Below are 20,312 nucleotides of genomic sequence, written 5' to 3' on the forward strand. Positions count from 1 at the left end.
TGGTTTTTAAAAAGCATTTCATAGAGGTTATGCAATGAAGGTTAGTCAATGAAACTAGAAAATTGTATATGCACTGCAGAATTGTCATTGAATTACTTATTATTTTCCATGAAATATGCAGGCCTCTTTTGCTCAATCGCTGGAAATATTGCAAAAGCTTCACCATTAAATATCTTGGATGCATGAAATTCCAAATCCCCAGCATTTTAATTCACTTGCTCTAATGCTGTTAAGACTGTCATATGACAACAATGAAATGTCTGAAAGGGTAATTGTTTTGAATCATCTGAGTATTTGCACAGTAAGAACCATAAAGCCATTTCAGCTTGTGCAAAGTGATTTGTCTCTAACAAAAGGCGCTTTTATGTGCAACGTGATGTAGAAGTGGAGATTATGTGGGGATGATTTTGTGGAGTGTAAAGGTAAAATCTGATTATCGCCGCTGGGAGGGGAGGGAGGCAGGGAGATGCTGAGGCAATGACTTTTTCTCTGATATCCTGCAAGGGCATGGAAGTACACTTTTCTTGCTGCTTAGCAAGTCTGCATTGGACATCTGGGATTTAATGGGATGCACTATATACGCAGCCAGTTCTGAGGCTCCTTCAGCGGAGGGGCCTGAGCCACAGAGACGCCCCCATGGTCACAGAAGCAGGACCTGTCGCACCCGTGACCGGTGAGGCCACAATGCACTGTCTCAAGAGTCTTGTGTTTTTCAATGAAGCTGTTGCTCAGATGCATAACAGTACGTCTACTGGCTGTCGGCCTATAAATGTATTTATTATTAATGCTGAACTTTAAGCTATTTAATGCACAACTGATCTCTGTAGTTTGTGTTCATGCTCAAACACATCAGGCTGTACTTCTGTGTGCTTTATTGCTATCAGATCTCAAATTTTGTGCATTTTCACTTTGGTTTTGATCCCTGAACACTTCAGTTTACAAAATCTTTACTGTGTTCATTTGTTATCTTGGTTTTAAATCTATTTCCAGCAACTAGCCTAAATGAAATAGCCTTACTTTTTAAAATAGTTTTCTTTGACAGTAGCCAAAGTTACATGAAACTTTTCAAATACAACTTCTACAAATGAACCAAATTTTAAACACAAGCCCTGCAGATCCATTTTCTCACACGTTTGCATAGGGCATTAACTATAGCCTAATAATGTGATTATAAGAATTTGTCAGCTCTTGTCGAAAGACTCGGAAAATGAATGCTTTAACGACCAAATGTGTATTTATTCAGATTGTTCATCTAGTCAGTCTGTGTAATGTATGTGTGTGCGTTCATACCGAGCAGTAAATCCAGCGAGAGTTTCCTAATAACAGCACGAGTCTCTAATGCTGCTGACGCTCATAAGACACACTACATAACGCGCACTTATGATCCTTTATGAGCTCGGGCTATTATAACACCGGTAATGCTGGCTTTTTCACGTCGAGCGAGGGTTTGGATATTTCCTGTCCGTCAGGTACGTGTCAGCTAGCGCTGTTTCTCAACTCGCTATATTGGCGAACGTCGTGAAGTCTTCTGTTTTGAACTCATAAATATTGTTTGCGCGCGCGCAGGCTTAGTTCACTTGGTGGATTGTTAGATCGATGCATATTAGTTTGATTTTATTTGATCATTGTGATTTAATTGTCTAATGCAAAATTGACATCGATTTGCATTGACCCCATTCCACATGAGTAAATTGCTAAAGCACGCCATTTATTGGCATAGGATTTTTTATTATTGTTATTTTATTACTTTTATTATTGTTATCATTAATAATAAATAATTTGGCATTTACTATGTTTATTATGCTACATTAGGGAATTAATTTGCATTATTGATTTTAGAAATTTAGGATGCTATAAAATTTATTTAGCCTATTTAACGTTTACATCACACCAGTTTTAATTTAAGCAGATATGTCTCGTCTGCATACAACTAGTCAGTTTTACTATACAATTAAACACCATACATTTTTCCCCTTCTGTACCAAACACTTGACAGGATTATTTTTGTTCTGCGAGTCATTTTAACTGTTCAAAGCATATCCACTCTATACAAACTTTATATAAAGCATTAGCCTATATGTTTATAAATGGAAAGGGCAGTGGAGCAGGCCCTCAGGAGCTAAGACGGGAATGTAGGTCACTCACAGGGAGAGTTTACTGAGTCTGCTAAATTCTTTACAATAATATGTCACCATATGTAAGATATGACAGTCACGAACTTACTACAATAACCATAGTTTTTGCCAGAAATAAGGTGACACATTTTATGAATATGCGTTTACAGTAGTAACAATAAATGCAGTAACTTGGGTATTTTGGCAGAAAAATGATCACATGTTTATAAGGGCAGGGGAAGCTAAATGTTATTGAAGGTGTTCCCGCATTGTCAAAATGAAAGAAAGAGCGGCTGTCCTCATTTTCCCTCAGTTTAACTGTTGTTACTAACAAAAAACATCACACAGGTGTCTTCCAACTTGCATGTCCTCACAATACAATGTGGATACAAAAATGGCATAATGCAGTGTGAATGACTTGCAAAGTATCCATCAGAAAGCTCTCTTGTGTGTCAACTGCCTGGGGTGCAGTTACAGCCTGCAGATGTACATGAGAACGGGCCCCCAGCCTCCTGCAGTACAGCTGCCTCTCTGTTATTGCTGTGAACCCCCCTGAGGGCCCTCTACACAAATACAGCCAACCTCCTGTCATTGCCCGCTGTAAACCATTAACATTAACAAATTATAGCAGTTCTTTATTTATTTTTATTTATTTATTGTTACTATGGCTTGTGACTTATTGTACCTGAAGAGTTGTAAAACATATGCAATACTATATTAGTTAAATGGTTCATTCTCAAGCATTCATGCCTGTTTTTCAGCATGTGCCAATTTTGTAATCAGTGTCGTTGCCAGGTTTCAAAAAATTGCCGGTGTGCCTTTAAGAGAGGCTTCTGTGCCTGTAGGCTAAAGTTGATTTGGTTAAATGGATTAGCATGTTATCCTGTGATGTTACAGCACATACAGTACTAATATAGAGAGAAAGAAGAGGGGCCTCGATTAACCTTCAACATTTAGGACAGCTCTGTCATTATTAAAGGCCTCATATCATGAAATAAAACAGTTCATAGTGCTATGAAAACAAACTTTGAGAACCTGGAGCTGTAGGATCCCTTCACCAGACAGATGAATACATCAACACATGATTGTCCGTTTACACGTAAATGTCGCCTGTTGGGTGACTGGTCTGTCCTGTAATGGTGATTGCATTTAAGATAATAATTTAAGACACATAAAGCATGGCTTCCCCTGGAAGTTCTTCAGAAATGTAGTTGTGACATGTTTATCAGTGTATAAATAATGCTATAATGCACATCAGTGGATATCAACCTTTTTGACTCCAGGCCCCCCGTGGAGATGTTTCTGGTACTTCTGCAGCAATCATAAAGCTGCTATTTTTTTTTAACAGAATAGTTTTATTTACAGACACTAAGAGTATATATGAAATTAATGAAATAATAATAATAATTCATGCTTGTTATGAACAGCTGATTTTTTTTCTAGTCGTCCGTGATCACAGGATACAGGGGTTTTTATTGTTATTATTTTTACTTTCAAATAAATTTTCACAAATTATTTTTTCTACCTGATAATTGTTTTTACAGCTTGACATAAAGAAAATTTATGTATCAAAACTTCCATGGCTTTAGTAATTATTTATTTATTTTTATTAATTTCCATCAGTGTAATTTTAATTCATTGATATTGTTTTTTTTTTGTTAATTTTTAAATTAGATTTTGTTATATTTTCATATTTATTATTATTATTTTTTTTTAGTTAAAGTTGTTCTGTTGTCAGTTTTTGTTTATTTTATTATATTATATTATATTATTTTATTATATTATATTATATTATATTATTTAGTACTATTTAATTTCAGTTAATTCTTCAGTAAATTCCTGGTTATAATTTTAGTTTTTTTTATGATAGTAATCCTGATTTCAATTACTTTTCCAGGTCTCCAAATCACACTTTTAAAATTAGCTCATATATCAAGGTTTTCCAAAGCTGTGGGAACCCTTCCTAAATTAAAATGTCAGTTGTTGATTAAACAAATTAAAATTAAATCTTGATTTTTAGTTAATTGTTTGTCTTATTTTAAATCATCCTGTGGCCCCTTGCAATTGTGCATAATATCATATAATCACTACAACACTGTTTACATTTACATTTACATAATCTGCTTTACTTTCCTTAAGTCATGGATTTCAATAGAGTAAAGATCAGTTTTCATTGGACAAGATTTATTATAAAGTATAACATTACAGTCAAAACAGAAAACTTGCTGCTGTGTGAAGGGAAAGCCTTTTTTTAAAGGCACATCAGCACAAAATGCCCTTCATTATGTTATGAAAAAAACTAAATTATAACGAAGAATATCTTAATAACAAAATATGTATTTGGGTAACTCTCATCCCTTTATCATCATCATGCACTGGCTTTTTAATCCTCTTGTCTATGTATTTCTCTTTGTATTTTTAAAAACATGGTAGGTTTGCAGACCTTGCACTTTGCCCTCCTCTCATTTCTGTCCTGTAGATGCATTTTGTACTATGCCAGCAGGATAACTGCTAGTTAAGCAATTTGGAGGTGCAGTACACCAGCTGTGTATGTGCAATGTAGCAGCATGCATCAATTCTCCAGGGTGCATTAAGCAGTGGATCAAATGGTGTGACCTTCAAAAACAGGAAACGGTCTGTCAGTGCACACACAGAAACAGCCTAATGAAGCTTCCCAATTAAAGATAACAAGGGAGAGAATAGGCCCAAGTAAAATTCATTGTTAATGGTGACAGTAGTGCAGCAGTGGTCCATTTATCACACCTTTTTAATTGCACTCCAGAAATAGCAGGCACTTTTTTGCTGTGGGAAAAGACTAAATGTTCGTGTTGGCTCATTAGAAGTGTGTGTGATGTGTTGTTCTGTGTGTGTGTATTGCAGGCCTAAGACCATGAGTGATCATCAGGATCAGGCTGAAGATGTTGGGCTCCTAGCGCTTCACGATCAGTCAGAGCCCGCAAAGGACGATGACATGCACTTCAGGCAAGTTATGACTTGACTGCTAAAAGTAGTCTCAACTTTGCCTTTATATAATCTGATTTTAAACTATTTTGAAAGTTTACAGTATTTTAGTGGCATCTTGGCTCAGCGGGTAAAACTGTTGTCTCACAGGCTGAGGTGGTGTTCACAGTTCGACCTCTGGCTGAGTCAGAAGGTCTTTCTGTCCTACCTTTGAAGGTGTGGGTTTTCCCCACAGTCATAAGATGCTTCAGTTAGTCTTCAGTGTTATTTTGACCCTACAGTACAAGTGATTTGGAAAATAGATGAGTTATTGTGAACAGGAAGTCATAGTAAGCGGTCAAGGCAAGAAGTGACACACTCTCACAAGGAAACATCACTTCACTGTATCCTACAGAATCTGTTTTTGCTTCACTTTCTGTGACTGGTCTTAAGTAAATACTAAACAAAAGGGTTTTAATGTTTGTTTAATTAAAAAAAATAAAAATTTGTGATAAATGATCTTTTTTTTTTTTGACTGTTCACATCAAATTCATGCACAACACAATACATTATTCCGGCAAAATATTTTTTTATTTGGTTGCAGCCCTGTAGGTTCAGTGCAACTCACACTTCTACTATTATTACTATATTACTGATGGTAAATTCATCCAACTTGACATAAATGCAAGTGTTATGCAGTGCTGAAAATAAAATCTAATAAAAGATCATTTAAAAAATGTAAATGTTTTATGAAATCTGTTCCTAGGCAGAATTTATATTAGTTTCCAAATTTATTTTTAAGCCTTTAAGCATAAGCCTTTTTTAGAAAAGAATTTTAGAAAAACAAACAAACAAAAAATCCTCACGTGACACTTAATAGTTCACCCCAAAATAGCCTATGCTGAATATTTATTCACCTGCAGGCCATCCAATTTTTATTTTTTTTCATGGGGACAGATGTGAATAAATTTAGCATTATATCACCTGCTCACCAATGGATCCTCTGCAGTGAATGGGTGCCGCCAGAATGAGATTACAAATGCCTAATAAAAACATTACAGTAATCCACAAGTAATGCACACGATTCCATCAGTTTATCAATGTGAGGTAAAAAGTTGCATGTTTGAAATAAACAAATCCATCATTAAGACTTTTTAACTTTAAATGAGTCCTCTATCCACAATATTGCTTTCTCCAGTGAAAAGGCATCTTGTCTGAATCAGGAGAGAAATATGCACACATCAAGCACCGTTTACTTGTGAAAACAGTCCTAAACAGTTCTAAACATATATGTCAGTGGATTTTGAGTAAGAGGACAAAGGGAATGGAATTTTTCACTGGAGGAAGCATTATTATGTATTATGAGCTATTTCTGCTAGAAAGATTCTTACAAACATGCAGCTTTTCACTTCACAACAGATCAGTTGATAGATAAGAGTTGTGCTGATTAATTGTGGACTATTGTGATGTTTTTACCAGCTGTTTGGACTCTCATTCTGACGGCACCCATTCACTATAGAGGATCCACTGTAAAGTGATGTAATGCTAAATTCCTCTATACCTGTTCCCATGAAGAAACAACCTCATCTACATCTTGGATGACCTGAGAGGAGTACATTTTCAGCAAATTTTCATTTTTGGGTGAACTAATCCTTTAAGATTCACTCATTTAAGAATTTGTATTGATTTTTTTAAAGAATTTTATTTTGGGACTGACACTAACTCACATGATGGCAGATTCCATTATATGTATAGTGCACATCTTATATAAGCCCGCTCTGTGGCGGAGTGTAATTGTAGGAATGTTTCCAGATGGGATTTAGTTGAGCACTATATCATGTGCTCACACTGTCATCCGTTCTGTTCAGAGAGCTGACGTCCACGTGGCAGAATGACTGAACAGCTCAGTATCACTAAGGCTGTATTGTGTTTCCTCTGTAAAACTCCAAGTTTGACGATCTTTGTCCCCTTTTACTTGCTTCTAGATGAAATATTGACCGTACACTGCCCCTGGGACATATTCCCTTTCTGGCTCTAGATGCATTTTGGCTGTTAATCAGCCTGCCTATGCAGAACCTTAGCCAAGGGCATACAGACACCCTGCCAGTCTGGTAACTCTCCACCTCCGCAGGCAGGGCAAGATGAGCCTGCAACTGTGACATGCTGCAGTCACCATACGCCAGAGCCCAGCATAAGAGCGCATGACTCATGTCTGGATAGCACACAGTAGCAATTGTAATATCGCTCTATTTATATCTTTCTGTCATTTTTAAGATATCTACAAGCAGAATCATTAATTCTGCTTAAATAACAAAGAGAAACTTGAATTTCAAAGTAGTTTGAGGCTCCTGAATGAATGGTTATTGATGTGAGACAAGGATGTCTTTAAAGATGGTCTGTATATGCCATGATACCAGAGCCAAGCCTGTTTAAAAAATTTGCTGTAATTTTACTCACCTTCAGGCCATCCAAGATGTGGAGAAATATAGCATTACATTTGACTGGTACACTTGCTCACCAGTGGATCGTCTGCAGTGAATGGGTGCCATCAGAAAGAGTGTTTAAAAACATCACAATAATCCACACGACTCCAGTCCATCAGTTAACGTCTTGTGAAGCGAAAAGCTGTGTGTTTATAATCTAGTTGCTTACAAGCTAAAACAGTTCTAAACAAATATATTGGTGGATTTCGATGTGAAAGTATAAAAGGGAATGGTCTTTTTCACCGGAAGAAGCGTTATTATGAATTATGGACTCTTATTTTGGCCAGAAGCTGTAGTTTAAAGTTAAAAAACCTTAATGATGGATTTATTTATTACAAACATGCAGCCTTTTATTTTACAAGACATTAACTGATGCACTGGGGTCATGTTGATTATTTGTGGATTATTGTGATGTTTTTATCAGCTGTTTCGACTTTCATTCTGATGGCACCCATTCACTGCAGTGGATTCATTGCACAGAAAGATTCTCAGAGGACCCATTCCACTCCAAATCTGTTCTGATGAAGAAACAAACTCATTACATAATGGATGGCAAGATCATTTTTAATGAGATTTATTTGCCTCCAGTACTATTAGAGCTACAAAATACACTGGGATACTGAACATGTTTGAGTATGACATATATGGCCCTGAAAAAACTATAACTGCTATGAATTTATGTACAATAAATATTTAAAATCCTCATAAGCCTAGTTTGCTTGCAGGCCAACCTAATTAAATATTCAGGAGCAAAAGCCAATAGCCATTGCTCCCAAACACAAAATGCAGATTTGCCGACAAACAGGACTTCAGCGGAAACTGAAGTAAGCTGAAATAAGTTTGTACAATAGACAGAGATTATATTAAAGCACTATACTACAGTTCACTAACACTATAGCTCAATGTGCATTTTTAGATATCTGAATATTTAAAGGGACAGTTCACCCAAAAATGAAAATTCTGTCATTATTTACTCACTGTTACGTTGTTCCAAATCGGACTTCTGTGCAACAAAAAAATAACATATTTTGAAGAATGTTGGTAACCAAACAGTTTTGGTTATGTCCAGTTTTAAAATAGTTTTCAAAATATCTTCTTTTATGTTCCACAGAAGAAAGAAAGTCATACAGTTCTGAAGTGTATTACATACTGTATACAGACAGTTCATATTTTCTGCACACCATATTCTTTCACATTAGGTGGGTAGAATGCCATTCTGAACATGGTCACGACTAACTTGCAAAACAGGAAACCACATCACATGTTGCTTCACAGCATATTGTATTTCACACACTACTGAGATACTACTGGTGATTTCTATTTGTTTTTATTATTGAATTAATGCATGCAGCTCAGTTATAGCACTACATGAGGCATTGTTTCTCTGTTGAAATGGCGACGAAAGGAATATAGAATCATCTATAATAGACTCAGATGTTCATTTTTATTGGATACAGCAGCACAGTGCCACGGAAACAGTAGCGGCCTAAGGGGACATAATATTATCTTCTCGGGAACAATGATGTGTGAAAAGAAACATGTTTCTGTGCACGAGTGTGGGTGTAGCGGTGTTCCCTGTTATGTTGAATGATGGTAAAAGCATGACAGATGCATTTGTCCTGTCAGCAGCAGTACAGTGAGATGTTAGAGAAAGATGTGCGTTTGTGCCAGAGGACTCTTCTGCACTCTTGGCCACGTGCCTGTGTTCCCACTGCTCTTTCTCTTAGGGGCTTTACAATAAAGAGAGTTAGTATCCAGAATGACTGATCATTTTGTAATCTAATTTCTGATAGCCTCTGATGCCATTAGTTGTCATTATTTCATTCTGGGCCGTCATTGAAGTTGACATTTTTTATCCAGTGAAACGTACAGGATGTTCTCACTGCAGCAGAGTAGTTTTAAAGGTGAAGTACATCAGGTGTCCCACCCTGTTAGCCACTGGACAGATATACGGGGGGTCCCGCTTCAAATCACACCATTGGTTGAGCCAAAAGTTGACATGTCAAACCTGTAACCCATAAGTTACAAGCACAACTCTTAACAGTCGGGCAATGACAGTAATCATTGTCTCTCATCGTCAGCAGCTTTTCTTTTCAAAACTTATCAAAACCTAGGTTTTAAATCAACTTTTTCAATCACCAGCCAATTTGGCTACTAAATATTTAAGATACTGGCCATTGAGAACTTCTGCTAGCGATCATTGTCGATCATTGTTTGCAGACACCATAAAAGTAAATAAAAATAAAAACAGTTCTCAGTGACTTTTCTGATAAAACAGCATTTATTTTGTTGTAATGTCTTAAAAGTTATAACCACAAATGTGTAAGTAATTATTATGCCTTAAAGAGTACCCTTATAATGTATTATAAATACAGGCAAGGGCTTCATAGAAAGTGTTACCAGTATGTCTAACAAAAATCAGTTTGTGCAAAAATCAATTTCATGTTTTACGTGAATGTCTTGAGCTCTTCTCTGGAAACGTTATTAGTGTCAGAGTCGTAAGCTTCATGTTATGGGATGGCCCTCTGCCTCGGGCCTGAGCATGAGCGTATTTGGAGGGCTGGGGATCATCGGCTTGTATGTATTCTCTATCATGAATTCACCCTGAGGTTAACAAGGCTGTTTTTGAGCTTATCAAAATAAATGACATATTGTGTAGGAAAATATCCCTTTTAGTTCACATAATGTGCTTTCACCATAACATTCTCATTTAAACTGCATCATGTTGGATATCCAAGTTAATATTTTTTCATATCCTCTTGCATATTTGTTTTTGTATCACAGGGTGCATCTAATAGACGACCTGTCATACGAGGATGTCAAGAAATGCTATCGTGGATCTGTAAGTACCAGATGACATACAGTTCAATATCATTTTGTACAACCTATAAATACAGTGACCCAAAAAACAGTACCGTATTTAAAATGGTCTGTATTTGAAAATATAATAAATATTTTATGGCATTTTAATACATTTTCTAAATGATTAAATATTTTTGCATGTCCTCGGGTTCTGTTTCATGGCACAATTCAAGAAAGAAGAGCTGTACAGCTTTCTGTTAATATTTATGTTAGTTGGAGAAAGATGTGTTTTGCTCCCAGATGGTGTAGTTACAGCATCTACCAGCAGGGGTTGTTGGGATCATTCTAACTAGCAAAACCTTGACCGCTGGTCATAAACAACAACAACATTTCAAAATGTCAAATGTCTAAATTTCAAAATGTCAAATTTCAAAATTTCAAAATTTCAACTAAGAAAAACTATTTTTTTCGAAGTTGTCAATAAAACAAATATTATTGGAGTATGTTTTACAAGATAATATTTCAGGGTGTTACTTCTTGGCTCTTTGTAATTATCTGTGTAAAATTACATTTATGTCAGTGTATGAACATATTCCAGTAACATTTGACAAGCAGAAAATATCACAGTGATTTTTGCCAACAATAAATACATTTTAAAATGACAATTTTCTTAAAAACAACTTTTTGTAAAACTCTTGTGTCATATTTCCTAAAAATAAATGCCACTTGGTTTAATATCTTGTTATCTAACGACTTGATGAAAGTTTTTCTTACATTTTGGCTGTGACTTAAGTGTTCGAATACATTTTGGGTCTCTGTACAAATGATTTTGGTGCTTGTCGTAGAGTAATTTGGTAGATTTTAGAGTAGATTCTGTGACCACAGCTTTGCTACTCAGGAAGTTTGGGTGAAGGTCACAATGAAAGATACTGTCACACTGCACCTCTAGGCCCCTAGCCTTGGTTATAGAATTAAGACATATTGCTTTTATTACAGCTTATAAACAGACAGTGTAGCTGTACAAGCAGGGTTAAAAATTGGATTGGATCAGCCCATCTACATAATGAACATCCATCATCCTAATGATCTGTTGTGCATCAGTGTGCTCTGAAACGCTCTGAGCTGCAGGAAGCAATAGTGAGAGAGCACTGGTGAAGATAAATGTGCTAGAAACAAGCCCACAAGTTTTTCCGTCAAGGTGCAGTGGGTGTTTCTGCTGCGTGTCAGTGACGGGGCAGTGAAGAAAGAGAGAGAGAGAGAACGAGAGAGACGCTTCTGAAGTAAGAAGAAACGCTGTGTTAGCTTACAGGAAGAGGACGAAGCTAAGCTGGCTCTTGGGTCCCGAGACAGTGGAGAGGGACAGGGTATCTGTGAGGCTGCCTCTCGGTCGGTGTGGAGTGTTTGTGTCGTGTCAGCATGCTCAGCTTGGTGCAGAGCTCACATCCCTTACGAGAAAGAGCCAGGCTGCAGAAGAGCTGTGCGAAGCAGCTGATTTCTCTTTCCTCTTCTTCCTCACAGACTGTCAGCAAGTACAATGCGCAGTACCACAAGCTTTTCCAGAGCGTTCCCAAAGAAGAGCTCCTAATGAAAGGTAAGTCTGTTATCACTCTCCTTCCACTGCAACCTCTTACGTATTAGTTTGCTGCATCTTGCCGCTCCTTGTAAAGTGACCTTGTGCAATGATCAAATAATTATTTTAATAGTGCTACTCTAGCTTCCTCAGTAACATCTTGCAGTTGTTTTAAAGTAGTTTAATTGATTTAAAATCAGACTGGTGCACATGCTGTGTTAATAAAAATGTCCATTATATACAGAGGTGGGCAAAGGTCTGAAAACACTAGTTAATACATTTACCACTAGTGAACTATTGCTAAAACTGCTTCATATCATGCTTCTTCTTATATTATATTATATTATATTATATTAATCAGTTGTTCACATGGTCAGTGTCACTGATTAGCTTTTTTTGACTGGTGATATTTTTCAGGTTTAAGTTATGACTTTTCTTTTCAATTGTTTTAAACTTTTATTTCAAGGATTAAGTTGCCCCTGTTGTCAGTCATTTGGACCAAAATGAATTTGGTGTTCATCTTGATGTTTGGTAATATTATGCTGTTGCAATCTGTCTGACATTGATATCAAGATGCTTTGGGCTAGTTCAAGTGAAACAAGACGTCAGAATTTGATGCTGTTCAGTATCAGCTTGCGTGACTTGCATAAGTGCACTTATGACCCGTCCTTTAGTTTACTCCTGCGCCCTGCTGCGAGACATCCTGCTGCAAGGCCGACTCTACATCTCTCGAAACTGGCTGTGCTTCTACGCCAACCTCTTTGGTAAAGACATCAAGGTGAGCGTCACATCTATGCTGATGATTATTGCTGGGATAGGCATGACTAGAAAGTTCATACCCAGGACAAAGTTTGCTATTTGTGTTGGAAAATAGTGTCATTTTTTAACATTTAATTTGAAAACTGAACATCATATCAAATTATATTTTCTTACAGTACCCAAAGTACTAAAGTAGCTGTGAAAGTATCAATTTCAGTTTACTTTATGATAACAGAAATACAATATATAATTACAATAATGATTGCAAAACATGGAAAGTTTAATATTGTTAATACAAATATTATATAGATATTGATGTTTTGTGCCTGATACATTTAAAATATGGTGAAGATCAGTGCAGAAATGTCTGAACGACCCAGAAAACAACACAAAACAGACTGGTTATTGTTTCTGGCTAATAAGGTAGTACAAGTTTAGCATCATAACAAACTCGAAAGGAATAATCACATTGAACAAATTCGTAAGGAAGGATCAGAATGACTGGTGTTTTGTGTACGTTTGGCTGCATGCCACGTTGCAGTTTGTTGTGCTGAGTTAAGCGTAACGTTATATCAGTCCTTTGTGCACCACGTTATTTAGTAATTAGATGTAGCTGGTCCAGTTTCCATCTTTGAGAGGGAAAATGTTGTGTGCAAGAATTTGTAAGTTAAGATGGACTTTGAAACTTTTTCTTTTTTTTTCTGCCACTTTCTCTTGCCTCTCAGGTGGCCATTCCTGTTGCATCCGTGCGGTTGGTGAAGAAACATAAGACAGCGGGTCTGGTTCCTAATGGCTTGGCTATCACCACAGACAGCAGTCAGAAGGTGCGTTTCCACCAGGTTCCAGGTCATCGACCGGCAGATTGAAATACAAAGCTTAGTCAGCATATTCTGAGGCGCTGCTGCAAAACAGTGAAAATGCAAATAGATGCAACGCTGACATTAATCTATGTCTTTAGTCAGCATATCTCACAACTGTCAGCATTTATACCTATTTGTGTAGTTGATTCTTGTCAGCAAAGTAAGACTGGTTTAGAGAGGAAGACATTATTCAGAAGTCTGGCAATTGGCCTGTGCAAAGAATTGATTTGTTACCATTGTTATTATGGTCTTTATGAATTATTATTTGGCAATTGCGCTTTCAAAGCTCAGGAAACTTAATGGAGATCAAATTTTATGTCTCAGATGTTTCTTCTAAAAGTTCTTGATATTCTTGATAGAAATGAACTGAAATGATTCTGGATGGCATAGCTCAGATAATTTGGTCTTGTAGAATTCTAATGAGAAACATTTGAGATCATATTGCAATCTTTTGAAAAGTTTGATTTGCAGACTCTAGTATCTTGGCAAATCGGTGCAAAGTTTGTGTCTCATTTGATATCTCTACTACTGAAACTCTAGAAAAAGTTTAAAAATGTACAATTTTCAGAGGACAATGTTTATCTTAGATGTTTCTTCTGAAATTCCAATAAATGAAAATAGACACAAATAAGATACATACTATAGCAAGAGCAGGCCTAAACAACTATAAATATGGCTAGCTTAGCTCAGATAATGTGGTCTTGAAAGCATTTGATGAGAAATGTTTGAATTCATTTTGAGGTCTTGTGATTGCAGACTTGATTTCTCTTCCATTTAATCTCATAAATCTCTAGAGGAAACTGACTGACATTTCATGTGTCATTTTTCTTTCCATTGGTTGTGTCAGTGGACTCAGAATCTAATTATTTTCTGTTAAGGCTTCAGTTAGCTCATAGTACTGAAGAACTTGTGGAATATAGCAGTTTAAAGCAGTCTTGTTGGACATTACTTTGAGGATTAATGCCTGTGTATAGTCAGTAATTCTAGATTTCTTTAAGGCAGTCATTTACTTCCTGTACAGTGAAAGTAGAACAAAACGGCCATTGTGAAAAATGAATATTGCTTCTTTGAAGTGCACCTGGTAGAATCCTATGTAGGCAGTTGTTATTGCAACCACTACTATGCATTCAAGTTTAGGATACAAAATAACTAAATCATAAAGTTTGAATGGTGGCAATTCTTTTATGCAGTATATAAACAAGTGAATACACTCGCAATGAATTCATTTGCATGGAGCTAACTGCAAATTTTCCAATAGAAGCAAAATTACCACCACTGCTCTATGCAAACATGCTTTTCAAATGTTTTTTCATGTGAAGCAAAATCTTTGAGAATTTATTTAGTCATTCATGTGCACATAATTTCATTATTTTTCGACTCCACTTGAAGGTTGCATTTGTTTTTGGACTAATCCATAAGCCTCTGTTCCTCATGAGATCGGCTTTCATGCACTCTTAGTTTTCCCTAAAAATATGATCCTTTTCCTGTTAGTGAGATTATATGTGGCTACATTGTTAAATTAAAACAAAGTGGTTTATCTTCATACTCTGGTTATGCACACGGTCTCTCGTCTCTGCTAGAAAATCCAGCTAAAACATTTTAAGGTGGTAATTGTGTTTTTAGATTAGAAAGAAGTTCTTTAGATTATTTAAATGTTCTTCACACTATGATTTGTTTTTTTAAAGAACTGTTCACTGAAAGCTTCTGTAGGGAATCCTATATGGTTCTTCTATATTGGCATCACTGTGAAAATCCCCTTTTGGAAACTTTATTTTTAAGAGTGTGGTCCAAGGTGGTTCAGATGGTTTACCAGACCATCAAAGGTATTGTGCTGAAATAACAAGGTTTCACCAGCTTGAGGTCATAAAGAAGCTGTGTTTTGGAGCATGTTAACTGTTTTTTGAAGGTCCAAGATCTTCCAGCATAGTCCCACCATTAAGCACCTAAACCGGCTCAGAGCATCTAAAGTCTAGCTTGGACTAGTTTGAAACCAACATGTTTAAAAACACACCATCTATAGCTGGATTTTCTAGTAGGAATATAAGTGAGCATGCCACATCACCATGTATTATAGCCTCTGTTTACACTTCTTCACTCTATTGATGATATGTTTGTGTCCTTTCCACCCACAGTACGTGTTTGTGTCTCTACTGTCCAGAGATAGCGTCTATGATGTGTTGAGACGCATCTGCACACATCTACAGGTGAGAGTTTAGTCAGTACCTCTGGGCTATTATGTTGAGAACATGTAAACAGTGTTAGCCTAATGACAAGTGGGCTTTTGTCATTTTGCTGTCTGTCATTCAGGTCAATGGGAAGAAGATCCTAAGCCTCAAGCAGTACATGGAAGAACCCAACGCTTTAGCTCTGGTAGGTTTGAGAGTCTAGACCAGGGTTCCTCAAATCTTTCCCTGGAGGGCCAATCTGCTGCAGAGTTTAGCTCCAACCCTGATCAAACTCATCTACCTGTGATTTTCTAATGATCTTGAAGACACTGATTAGACACTGATTTGAGGATCCCTGGTCTAGACTGTGAAATTAATCAGTTTCAAATCTCTGCCATTTGGTCAATTTTCATGCACAGTATTGTCACCCAATGAAAACAAGCTGCAAATGAATGTTTATATAAAAGGGATGTATGAAACTGGCGCTTTCAGTGGGCACAATTAATGCTTATGTGTGACCTTATTTCCATGTGCCGGTGTAGGATGAGTTCCCTGTCCCTGAAGTTTTCCCTGTACCAGATGAGTTTCCTCCAGTGCTGAAGTGGAGGAGGAAGCCGTCAGTTGTGTCTGTAGCTTCATCTCTTCCTGACTTACTGGGAAACTCCACCGCCGACCTGAGTGCCGTAGATGCCCCCTTCCAGACAGACAAACCTCTGGAGGGTGAGTGACTGACCAGAAAAGGTATTTAGATATTATTTGGAAATGATGCCATAGCAATACTGCATTTTTTTTTTCAGAGTACCTAGAAGAAACATGTAAATAGCTTGTACATATATAATATGAATATCAAGAATCAAAATCTATCCTAGTATGGTACTGCCACACACACACACTGACTTTTTTGATAGGGGTAATGATGGCTTAGAAGTTATGAAATGTTCAGTATTGCATATTTTAGATGTATTTTGGAAGTTTTGCATGTTCTTGTACCAGATTTTTTGGATAAAAGTTTACTTTTTGAGTTTACACAGGGTTCCCACAGTCATGGAAAATGTAAGGGAATTTTAAAACTGTGGAGGACATGAGTATAATCTGTATGTGATGAAAAAGTAAGCAGTGAAATAAATCTTTCTAGTTTTGTTCTGTTCTAAATATTTCATCAGCTAGATATTACTTGCTGTGAATGTTTAATTAAAACTGGTTTGCAAGCTGCATGATGACAGTCCGTTGATCTGTATACCGCTTTAAATCTATTCATTCAAAAGATTGGTGCTTAATCTCATAAATCTCTATAAAGTGATTTTAAATAAAATCTCTTGTAATTATAAACAACTGGCAAGGTCATGGGAAAGTTATAGACATTTTTGGTAAAAGTAATAATAATAAAATAAAATATATATATATATATTACAACCATAACATCCAATACTGTGGTGAGAAATGAGAAAAGCAATATCAACCTTAATGTCTATTTTGATTTATGAGATTAGATATCAAAATTTGACCTCAATAGGTTCATGAATGCAAAAAATGTATTTATTTTTACAGGATGAATAATTGGCTAGCACTTACTGAAATAAACATGTAGTGTAATGAGATCATGTAACAAGAATATAACATACTGCCCACCGATAAGAGAAAAATTGCCCTAGCTTTGCACATTATCAGGTCATTTTTGTGCCATGCTTGCTGATGGTAAAGCCAGGTGAAATTCTGCAGTGGGAAATGCATTAGTCATGAGCAGATTAATTTCTCAGTCCAGACTGGCAGTTAATTCCCTCATTTTATCAAATGTTTCTTAGATGGAATGAAAAAATGTCCATTAAATGATTTTGTTCTGTTCAGGAACAAGATGAACACTTTAGTTTGACGTCATGTGTCTGCTCATGTTTCTGCTCTCTCAGTGTGTGTGTGTGTGTGTGTGACAGTGTGTGTGTGTGTCTGTTTGCTCGGGTCCATTATGCAATACAGGATTAAGCCCAAAAGGAGATTTTAGAAAGTAGAGATAAAATATTAAAATGCCAGCCTCTGCTAAGACTAATAGATGCTATACTTTTAAATGCTTGTTTGTGTAATGTTAAAAGCCATTTTTGGGCTAAGGGTTATGGGTAGATCACATATAATATAGATATTTTATTTCAGCATATTTGAATAAATATTCAATAATGTAGTTAACATGCTAACTGTATGCATTTATAAAAGTCTATAAAAATCAGTTAAGGGGACTTAAATCATTGTGTCGTGCATTTCCTCATCCGGTGATACTGCTCTGTCCATTTCAGATCAAAGTCTGGAAACCAAGAAGATCCTCCTGACGGAGACGATACCAGAACTGGGCCAGATGGAGTACCAGTTACTGAAATTCTTCATCCTGCTGTGAGTTTGGCTGGACAATCCTTACTATGTGGCCATGCTTGCTTTCTCGCTCGTACTTATATGCTGTCACAGAGACTGGTGTGTTGTTTAAAAACACCTAATTCAGCGGTTTCTGTCATTTTCCAACATAAAAAATCACTTTATCACCTTTCATTTGACGTATGGGTACTACTGTGTCAAAAGTCTTCAATTGAAAATCAAAGACCGAAAATCATTTGTGAAAAAAGTATGCACTTCAGTAAAAAGTCGGCTTTTTTCCAAGCTCTATAAATAAACCAAATCAAGAGGTAGGGGAGATTTTCTCATTACTTGCACTCAGTCCACCTGTTCCAGTAATCCGTCCCCATCGTCATGTGGCCTGATTTATGTAGTTTATGTGGTGCAGCAGGGATAAACTCACTGGACAATAAAGTGCTATGCATGTAAACTGGCTATCCAGTGGAGTCTGCAGTTTGTTTTCAGAAAAATACTCTACTCTTTCTAAAAGAGATGTTACCAGAAGAAATGTTTTAAAGCAACAATCTCAACAGAATAAGATGACAAATTGAGACCCGCAGATTATAATGATAACAGCAAATTCAAACAAACACCCCACCAAATACATTAAAAACATGATCAGTTATCAGAACCTTAATTATTAAAACAGTATATTACAGTTAAGCTATTTTCCAAATTGTCTGAATTTGTGTGATATATTTTTTTAGACCAATCAGGTGGTCCCACACAGACTTTGTAGTGTTCATGCATGTAGCAGTGGCCATGATTATGTTTAAGTTGTATTTTCCTTAAATATGAATCACAAAGAAACTCACATGCCATCTAGTGTCCAGCTGAACATTCATAAAGGCTCTCTGTGATCTCAATTAGTTTCAAGCGAGTCACATATAGTTACAGTGTGTTCTGGTCTTCTATTTCCATTTGAAAAGCAAGCTGTTTATGTAAGTCTGACTTCTGCCCCGTAGTATTATCCTGCTCATCCTGTCGTCGTGTTACCTGGCCTTTCGTGTCTGCAGCCTGGAGCAGCAGCTCTCTTTCCTCAGCAACAACCCTGCACTGACTCTCAGAGAGAGGTAAATGTAATTCCACACTGTCTTTTGTCATTCACTCCACTCTTACAGATCATTTACCAGTGCTGTCTGTCTGCCCACACAGGTAACTACTGACGGTCACCACTGCACTTCACAGGGAAGTCGGTCCAGCGCTGGCGCTCTCTCTGTCTCTGTGGCCACCTTGCAACTATGCAAACAAACTCTCTTATGTATTTATGCAAAGTCCGTCTCGGATTGTGTTAACAATGAGCCTGACTTAGGACCAGAAGACTGGAAGTGTTCTCATTCTTTGAAGAAAGGACCTGACGGCCTACACAGAATGTAGACTGCAAGCCTTGTTTATTACAGTGATGGAATATTATGGAAGGCTCTGTTTCCACCAACAAAAACTCTTCTTGTGGTCACTTGTCTCCTAATAAGGGCAAATGTATCAATCGCTCTACATCAAACCAGTTGAATGACTTTCAATAGGTTATAAATATCTTGAATATGTATAGCTCAGGATCTAATGCAGTACGTTTAGATAATATTATTTTATTTATTTATTATGCAAGCCACTTGCCGTGTTCTAGCTCTTCCAGTAGGATTTAGTTGACCGCATCATGAAAATATATGTCTATATGTTGTGATCAGGTCATCATCAGTCTTACTGGGCAGAATGTTTATGGCATATTGAATGTTTACTCAAGTAAATCTTGAAGCTGTAGAATTTATGGACAATAAAATAGTGCATTTTCATGTACTTTCCAGAGGTTATCATTGTGATGTTGTTGATTCCTAAAGCCTATTGTACAGATGTTTAAGCATGTAAATCCTGACATATAAAACAATAGTAAGAAAATCATTTCTTTTCAACGGAGCGGTTTATTGAACCACTGAAATAGAAGTTTGCATTATGTGTCATATTTGATACATCAGCATTTATGGCTCATCCAATTTAATATAGTGAGAATATGGAGCTCATTCTAAAGCAAAATAATTAAAAACCCTCAGTTTTATTCAGAGACCCAAACTGTGCAAAAATATGCAGTTTGGTTCCGTTTCTGATGTAAATGGCCAAGAACTAAGATGGAATTCTGATAGCTTGTAATGTAAATCAATGTGATCTTTATAAGTCTATAGCAGAATTCTACTAATAACATTGTCACTCCATATCTCCCAAAAATATGGTTTATTAAGATTATATTGAAATGT

General features: G+C 36.6%; 1 protein-coding gene across 2 annotated transcripts; it reads left to right on the plus strand.

The window, feature by feature from the left end:
- The first annotated feature begins 532 nt into the window (after window positions 1-532).
- LOC306878267 (GRAM domain-containing protein 2A-like) lies at window positions 533-19,952 on the plus strand. 2 transcript variants are annotated; one of them, XM_079430507.1, is made up of 12 exons: window positions 533-673; window positions 4,995-5,096; window positions 10,322-10,379; window positions 11,858-11,930; window positions 12,584-12,687; window positions 13,394-13,492; window positions 15,661-15,732; window positions 15,836-15,898; window positions 16,236-16,413; window positions 17,976-18,069; window positions 19,032-19,139; window positions 19,222-19,952. In XM_079430507.1, the coding sequence occupies exons 1-12, from the start codon at window positions 564-566 to the stop codon at window positions 19,223-19,225; spliced, it is 1,065 nt and encodes a 354-aa protein (XP_079286633.1). In that variant the 5' UTR covers window positions 533-563; the 3' UTR covers window positions 19,226-19,952. The 2 variants fall into 2 exon arrangements, with proteins under 2 accessions (XP_079286633.1, XP_079286634.1); XM_079430508.1 differs by lacking the exon at window positions 533-673 and adding an exon at window positions 1,341-1,469.
- Window positions 19,953-20,312: the final 360 nt, after the last annotated feature.

The sequence above is a fragment of the Barbus barbus genome (assembly GCF_936440315.1).
Source record: "Barbus barbus genome assembly, chromosome: 2".
In the NCBI taxonomy this organism is placed as follows: Eukaryota; Metazoa; Chordata; class Actinopteri; order Cypriniformes; family Cyprinidae; genus Barbus; species Barbus barbus.